This window comes from Xiphophorus couchianus, chromosome 5 (genome assembly GCF_001444195.1).
Source record: "Xiphophorus couchianus chromosome 5, X_couchianus-1.0, whole genome shotgun sequence".
NCBI classification, from domain to species: Eukaryota; Metazoa; Chordata; class Actinopteri; order Cyprinodontiformes; family Poeciliidae; genus Xiphophorus; species Xiphophorus couchianus.
The window spans coordinates 7,070,411-7,079,112 of NC_040232.1; the positions used below are offsets into that span (position 1 = coordinate 7,070,411).

Consider the following 8,702-nt stretch of genomic DNA (forward strand, 5'->3'; position numbering starts at 1 on the left):
ATGACAGAAACAATGCTGATAACTGATTAATTGTCCAGTATAACCACACACACACACACCCCTACACACAGACACACACACACACCTCCAGTTTTAAAGTCCTGAGACCACCCAAGTCTGGGAAGACCACCTGGCTGACCGGCACACTACTGTATGTTTTTGATCATCAGGTCTGGGAACACACATAGGGCCTGGTAAAAGGTGAACACACACACGTGTGTTTGGTCATAATGCTGTCACACACACCACTACCCACCCGCACACACATGGGTAATAATGGAGCCTTGGCTTTTATGGTTTTAACTCCTGTCTGGCTCAGGGTGCGGGTGTGTGTGTGTGTCCATTAAAGTGGTGTGTGACCTGATGAGAACTAATGGATTGACTGGCAGACCCAGTGGGGGAGTGGGTGTGTGGATGGGGATTAACATGAAGGACAAACACATCCAGGACTAAATCATTAGACTTTAGTTGGTAGTGACTGCAGGGCCGTAAAACATTTTGTAATGAAGTTGCTGCTGAGATCTGCCCTCTAATGAGATCTGGTTCTTGTTTTTCCAAGAACCCCATTCCTTCGGGCGTCGTCTTGTTGACAGATCATTTTTCGTACGCTCAATTTAATTTTTCACCACAAAAATTATGCACAGCAATGTAGCAACCATACTTTGGAGGAGAAGTATGTGGTCTGTAGCATTTTCTCTTGAATATCGGTAAATAAGGCCATAACGTGTTGCTTTTTGCAAACTTCTAGCCTACTTTATTTAGTCTGAACAATCATTTTGAAGTTTTTAATTCTACAGATAAGGCAGTTTTATAATGCTTTTTGTATTTCATTAAGTTATCTTGGACTAATATTGAAATTTGTTTTATAATCTGAAATATTTGCAGGACTAAAATAAATATCTGCAAGTAGGGAAGTACTTTTTTGCAACACTTTAAATGTACTGTAAAAACACAAAATCTTACTAAGTAGTTTTGTCTAGTTTCTTGTGTAAGTATCTTGAAATAAGACAAAATTAACTTACAAATAAGTTTTCAAGAGCTTCTTCGAAGTCAGTATTTCCTTAATATTAATTTAAGTGAACAAAATCTGTTAGTGTAACTAATACTTTTTTAAAATATTCAAGAATAATTGTCTTAGAAAGCTCCTATATCTTACTTGTAAGTTAGTCTTGTTGTATTTTAATTGTACTGAGATATTTGCAGTGGAAACTGGATCAAAAATACTTTTAAGATTTTATGTTTTTGTAGTGTGTTCTGCTGACAGTGTGTCACCCATAACTGCATGTGTAATTACAATGTTAAATATTCATCTAATCAAAGAATAATACTGAAAACAGACATAACATATGACCCAAACTAATCTTGAATGGTTTAATCTGTGAGGATTCTCTAAACCAAAAGGTTGCAATAGAAGCAGATGAGGCTACATCAGACAAACAAGATGATGGAAGAAGAAAATAACCAAAATTTAAAACTGAACAGATGAAAACATGGAGCAGTAAGTACCTAGCAGGTTGTATTAACCAAAAAAAAGAATAACATTTTGACATTTTGACAAAGGATTTGTAGATTTTCAGAGTCAGAACATTATTTACCACCGTATGTTGAAAAAACATAAAAACGCACTAAGACGCTGCCTCTCAGCCAATGTTAGGTTAAAAAGAAAAAAAACTCAAATGAGGGAGCAATGTGTGAACAGTGTTTCCTCTCTGCTTCTCCTTCCTGGTTTCTGCAGCTTTCAGTCTGATGAGCAGCACCAACGCTGACGGTTTCACTATAATGTAGAACAACATCGTACGCAGGTGGAGCAGAAATGGCAGCAGGCTTAGGAGTGACATGCTGCTCAGTTTACCTAACAGCAGGTAAGATCTCTGATACTTATCTCACAGGTAGGTACAGTCAGAGTTTGTTGTTTCAGTTATAATGTGGTGCTTAGACATAGGACTCATATTTTTTTTTAAAAATACACATACAATGACATACAGAGGTTAAGCAGTGAAAAGCTGAGGCTGAATAATGAGTGGGATGAAACAACTGTTTGTCAAACTTTCACATTTCCTATATTAAATAGAAAATGATATAATTTCAGTTCAATCAGGTTTTGCTTTAATTTATATAAAGATATTATAAAACTCACATGATTGGTCTGCGTTTTGCAAATAAATGTGATCTTTTTGAAATATCATAAGGTGGGTCTCAAAGAAAAACCTCCAAATTCTCTCAGGAGTTTCTGATCTTTGCTTCACAACATGTTCTGTAAAAACATTATTTTTGTTTGATTGAACCTTTGAGTTTGAGAAGTTAAACAGCAGCGATGTTTAACTTTGCTGCTATAATTAACAGCGATAATTAACATCGCTGTTTACCAGATTCCTTCTCAGAGCTCTGGCATCCTGTAGTCATGTCGCAGTAACAAACACTCGACTTACATTGTTTTCTAGATTCTTAATGATGCGTAAAGTGACTTTTTAAATATTAAATTAAATTCTCCCTTAAGTGTTTTGCTTTGAGTTTACTCATAAATTTCAAATCTTGGTTCTAATCAGTTTTGTTTTTTGTTTTTTTTTTGTGGTGGTGGAAACTTCCATGTTTTTGACTCTCAGTTTTCTGTGCTGAAGCTTTGCCATCATCTCACCTCCATCAATATATTTAACTCTTACAGTTGGAGAAGTTTCTTTCTCTATGTTACAAATTTTAGCCTCTGCACTGCAAAAACACAAAATATTACAACGGATATTTGTTTAGTTTCTAGAGCAAAAATTTTATTACATTTAAAATAAGACAAAACTTACAGGTAACTTTTTAGCAAGATATAGGGTCTTGTTTTATGTCAATAATTCTTGAATATTGACTTTTAAAAAGTAGTAGTTCTACTGGCAGATTATTTTATTACAAGAGATTTTTCCCACACTATAAGTAAAATAATCTCCCAATAAAAACAGTATTTTTTTCTTAAATATTCAAGAGTTACTGACTTTAAACAGGCTAGTATATCTTGCTGAAAAGTTAATTGTAAGTTAGTTTTATCTTCTTTTAAGTGTAATTGGTTGTTAGCATTGAAAATTAAACAAAAATACTTGGTAAAATGTTGTGTTTTTGCAGTGTGTTGATTTAGAACAACAGATTTAATTTCCCTTTGGAGTCAATGATGTATTTTTTAATTTGAATTGAATTTGGACATCAATAGGAGCCAAATTGTAGTTCAGATTCAGATAACTCATCTATGGATCATTGAGAAAAGAGTCTGTAAAAACATCTTACATCACAAACACAGTATATGTTACCATTGTGATCTAGTAGATTTCATAAAAAAGCTTTCTTACGAAACTCCAAACTGAGCTGGCAGTCTCATTTCATTGCAACTGTTCAGAGTTGATTCAGGTGCAAAAAATACTTTATTGGTTTTGATATTTGTTAATGTAAGGGAATTTACAAATGCCCTCTGACTTTCAGTTCTGCTGTGCTACGTTTGTGCAAAAGAGGAAAAGAAAGCTGTGAAAGCAAGAGCGAGAACGAACATCACGCTGCAGCCAGTAGAAAGTCCACACAACGCCCGGGTTGTGTGGACCTTCGGAGTCGAAAGCCCAAACATCCGAATAGCATCAGTAAAGCTGAATAAAGAAGTAAAATGTGACTATGAGGAGAAATTCAGAGACAGACTTCTTCTTGACAGCAACACCGGAGCTCTGACTATCTCGCAGCTGGAAATGAGTGACTCAGGCGTTTACCAGTTCCAGTCCATCAGCAGCAAAATCCTAAGCAGAGATTTCCACCTGACTGTCTACAGTGAGTAGAAACATCCTTATATCACCATGTAATATCACATGTTTACTAAATGAGCAGCTACTCCTTCATTAAGAGTTACAACTTTGTAATGTGTTAAAAAGGTAGCACTTTTGTCTCAAAATTAATACTTAAACAAAAGAAGAATTATATATTTCTTTCTATCCAGACATTGGTTTTGTGAAAAACTGTAATTCAGGTGTTTTCTCTCTTCAAGGCTCTTCTTAAATTACCAGGGTAAATTTTTAGGACTTTTTACCGGCTTAGTGTTTCCGTTGCACTTTTCTGGGTAAAAGGTCATGCGGTAGACATTTTGAAGGCTGTTTCCTTTACCAGGAACTTTGAATTTTTTGCTTAAGGTAGTTTTAAGCTTTTTTCATTGACTGGTTTTATATTTTGTAATTAGATTTGAATCTGAAACCCATTCCATCAACTATAACTGTTATATATTTTCATAATCTATGGCTGTTTACAAGCTTCTTTGTGACAGAAAGAGAATATTCCTCATTTAAAGTATTGTTAGTATTTAAAACAGTTTTCTTCTGAGCCACAAACAAAATCAACCACAAGTTATAATTATCACAGATTTAGATTTTTGTTTTAATGAGGCACCGATGCAGCTGCTCTGTGTGTCTCTGTGTGTGAGCAGTTTAGTGATGCATCTCTCATTTCATTCATTACATACCAGTGAATGTAACAAACTTCCTCTGACTTTGAAGTGTCAGTGTAGGGACCTTTGGTCACTTTACAGCACAGCAACCTCAATTTATAAATAAAAATAATGTTTTAAATACATTAAGTTTATTCAGTCTTCTTTGAGTTTTTTTTTCTTTTGTTTTGTTTTCTCTGTGTGATTTTTTAACTGATTCTGGATATTAAAATCTACTTAAATGTCCAAAACTGCTCACTCTAAATGTGACTAAATGACTCCTCTCCTCCTAAACATTGAATCTCGGTTAATTAGTCAGTGGATTAGTGCTTAAAAAATAAAATAAACTCAGAGTCCTTTCATTTTTTCCTCATGTTTCTTTCCTCAGGTTTTCTCCCTATGCCGTCCATTACCGTCACTTCATCTGTCATTAACACCAGCTCTGCTTCAGTCACCGTGGAGTGTTCAGTCCAGAACAGCAGGGAGCTGAAGCTCTCCTGGTACCGAGGGACGGAGAGACTGAAACAAACCAACAGTCCCAGTCTGCCCTCTGAGCTGAGTCTTTCTCTGGAGGTGGATGCCGCAGATGGAGACAACTACAGCTGCATGGCTGAAAACCCTGTAGAGAGACAAACCACCAAACTGCTTACAAAGGACATTCAGCTGGGAAATGGAGGTACAATTAAAAATAATGTATGTTTATAATCTCCTCTCTTAACACCAACCTTTCAATGATTTAAGTGAGCTGAATAATTACAGAAATATTGGCAACCAGAGTTGGTTACTAGCTAGTTGAGTAACTTTTTGTAAAAAAAATATACTTTTAGCAGTATTTCTACTGCACTGTACTTTTTACTTTTACTTGAGTAATTTTGCGATGAAGTATTTCTACTCTTACTCGAGTAAAATTTCTGTATTCTCTACCCACTGAATGAAAAACAAACATATTTTAGCCAAAAATTAACCAGTGACAGACACACACCTGCAGTTTTTGTTAAAGTTTTATTGAAAGAAACTTATTTGGAAAAACTGTCAATTGGTTCCTTAAAATACCAAAATTTCCACTTCACTTTATATTTTGTTCCATCTTGTAATTTAATATTTTAATATTAAGTGATTGATCATCTTTTTACCTTATACTTGATTAAAAGTATGTTAAAGAAGTTACTTGAGTACAATCTTTCGTACTTCGCCTACCTCTGCTGGCTACTAACCAGATTTATCAATAAAATAGAAATCAGTTTTTCATCTGGAAAATGACTGACACTTAACAGTGAATCAACGCCTCCGAAAAGCTTCTGCAAAAACACAAAATCTTATGAAATAATTTTAATCTTGGTGTTACCCTGCAACCTCGGATGGCTGAGGGTAATGTAGCAGATGATCTTCCCTCAACATGTGATGCTGCGATATAGAAAAGACGAGACACACACGTTGAGCTCCTTTTACCTTCAACAGGAAGATTAATTCTTCTGGTGATGACCGTACTCCATATACAACACTGCATATGCAATACTTCATATCAAATACTTCAGGTATCACTGTATAACTTTCCAGTCAATAATTCCTTAATATTGATGAAAAACTACTAGTTATAATTGAAACAATCTGCCAGTAGAGCTAGTACTTCTTTTACTTGCCCAATTTTGTTTGTCTTCTTCAGAAAACAGCAGCTGGTGTCAGAATGAAGCCACTGTCAGGCTGATCGTTTCTGCTGGAATTGCCTTGGTTTTGATTCTTCTTCTGGTTGACCACATCAGGTTCTGAGGATGAGCCATGAACTAACAGCATGGTCAGGGAACCACAACACTTCCTGCTTCTCATGCTGGAGCTTTGTTGTGTTGAAAGAATCTAAGAAACAAACCCTGAGTGCACAAATTACCACAGCAAATTCTGTGATAAACCGGACGCAGTATTGATGCTCAACTGAATGTAAAAATGTAATGGATATACAATGTTTTAGCTGCTTTTACCTGATTTCCTCTGGGTTTTTGTCAGATTCTTGTTTTCTTTGAGTTCTTTTCCTTTTCTTGGTTCTGTTTTATTTGTTTGTTCTTGGAAATAAAGACTTGAAGCCTTTGTCTCTACCTGTGTATTCACTTCCATTTGGGGTCAAATTTCAACCATGAATGAATTTCTTCCTCTTCTTTATTTTAATTATATTTTTGGATTTTCTTTTGCAAAGTTTTTTTGAATATGTGTGACCAGCTGTTGGTTGCCATGAGCTTCATGTAGTTTTGGCAAGAATTTGCATAGCTTTCAACAGAAGAACTACATAAACTCGAACTTATGAGTTCTAACTTTACTTAAGTGAAAAGTAAATGGGAAAAATAAAATCTTTTCACATTTCTGTAAAAATGATCACAATTATGACCTAAAGTTTTAACACTTCCTGAGATATGGCAAAAACATAACCTGTAAATAAGTCAGTAATAAATGATTTAAATATTTCTGTGACGTTTTTATATTCCAATCAGTAGTTTGATCATTGATAGTTTGTCTGTTTAATTTGCATTGTTTTATCCCTGTTTCATCAAAACACTGCAATAGTCCCTAGAAATGGATAATTATATTCATTATCTTAACTAAGCTACAGTAACTCTTATTGATTCATCTGTTTACCAAATATCCATTCATAAATTACTAATGTTACCTAAAGTGTTTATAGTTACCTATGGTTTTCCACCAATTCTTGTTTTGCAGAATAACTCCCATTATGACCAACACATAAACAATGAGGTTAATAAAAATTGAGCTGTAATGTATGCAGCTTCATCCTTTATCTTAGTGCAAAATTAGTGCTGATTTCCGGTGTATCTCTTTAGCGATACGTCATTTTGAAAAAAGCCTCCATCTCCCGTCCTTGTTTTCAGAGAGCGCAGCATCCTGTGTGGTCAAGCGGTAGCAGTTCAAAACACTGTTGTTGTCTTTATTTTCCACAGACTGGCCTTGATAAATACAAACAACTCTACACAGATGTTTCGTCTGATGAGATCAAATAAGACATGCATCTGTTGCTGCTCATTTTATTCTGCTTTTTGTTTTTCATTTATGTTGTGAATCTGTGACAAACTATCAAAGGTGAAAAATGCAATGCGTGCCCAGAGTTTGGGGGTTTCAGAAACCGTTCAGAGGAACAGAGAGCACTCTCACTTCCTGTGTAGAAACATCTACAGGTTAACCTTTACCACAAAGGCTACTTTAACTCATAACAGAACAGTGGAGATTCAGACTCCTCTGCTTATTTTGACTAACACATAATAAATACATAATGAAGTAAACAACCATGATGAGGTTAAATAGGTCGGCTAGAGATAAAAATATTTCCCTTTCCACTTTCAAATCTTATCTCGGATTTTTATTTGGATTTGGGCCTGAACTTTGACTAAGCCATTCTAACCCTGGAATATGCTTTGAGAGCAGATTTAAATATATAACATTCTTATGTGGTACAGTTGCACCCACTGCCTTAAATAAAGACAGATGTGAAACAGATTTTACTTGTATTTCATCATGTGGCAGGACACGACTGTACATTCTGAATAAACCGCAAAGGGAATCAAAATGAAAAAGGCTAAATTTTATGACGTACAAGAGCATTAGATGGTTGTTTATTTGAGCTAAAATCACTTTAATGTCATGAATGTGCTCTCTTTTTAAAAAAAATAGACCTTCCTTGAAGAGGTTAGGATAGGTCTGTGGGACATACAAAACATATTCATTACATTTTTAGCACTAAATCCTTAGATAATCAGATTTTGGTCTGGTCTATTCTGTCTGTTTCAATATCTCTTAAGAATGAGCTGCTTTAGGGCCTCTAGTCACTTTAAATTTGAATAAACTGCTGCTGACCACGCTCCCTAACTTAACTTTACACTCGCATGTGAAAATGACTGCAGACAGATGCTCAATTATACAACTAGACATCTTTAAAAAGCAAAAGTAGAGCCTGCTGCAGAACCAAGAATGCAACAAGAGGTTTCTGAATGGTAAGTCAACAACAAAACACTTGTTCTTTCTAGCAGCCATTGTACAGCGCATAAGCAGTAAAACCAGCTGACCAGATATGCGTCAGCTCATTTTTGGTTGCTAGGTAACAGGCTGGGCTTTGCTGGAGTTGGTAGGTAAGGGGTAATGCCTTTGTTTGATGTACAGTACAGACCAAAAGTTTGGACACACCTTCTAATTCAGTGGGTTTTCTTTATTTTTATGACTATTTATAAGGCAAGAAATCCCACTTATTAACCTGCCAGGGCACACCTATGAAGTG

At 35.4% G+C, this 8,702-nt stretch overlaps 1 protein-coding gene across 4 annotated transcripts; it reads left to right on the plus strand.

Annotated features, from left to right (window-relative positions):
* Positions 1–1,644: 1,644 nt before the first annotated feature.
* On the plus strand, positions 1,645–6,519 carry LOC114143920 (hepatocyte cell adhesion molecule-like). Of its 4 annotated transcripts, none has more exons than XM_028016325.1 (4): positions 1,645–1,889; positions 3,454–3,786; positions 4,821–5,125; positions 6,096–6,519. In XM_028016325.1, exons 1-4 carry the CDS (start codon positions 1,814–1,816, stop codon positions 6,135–6,137), a joined length of 756 nt encoding a protein of 251 aa, XP_027872126.1. In that variant the 5' UTR covers positions 1,645–1,813; the 3' UTR covers positions 6,138–6,519. The 4 variants fall into 4 exon arrangements, with proteins under 4 accessions (XP_027872126.1, XP_027872123.1, XP_027872127.1 ...); XM_028016322.1 differs by having other exon boundaries at positions 1,669–1,889; positions 4,821–5,108; XM_028016326.1 differs by having other exon boundaries at positions 1,681–1,862; positions 3,674–3,786; positions 4,821–5,108.
* The last annotated feature ends 2,183 nt before the right edge of the window (positions 6,520–8,702 follow it).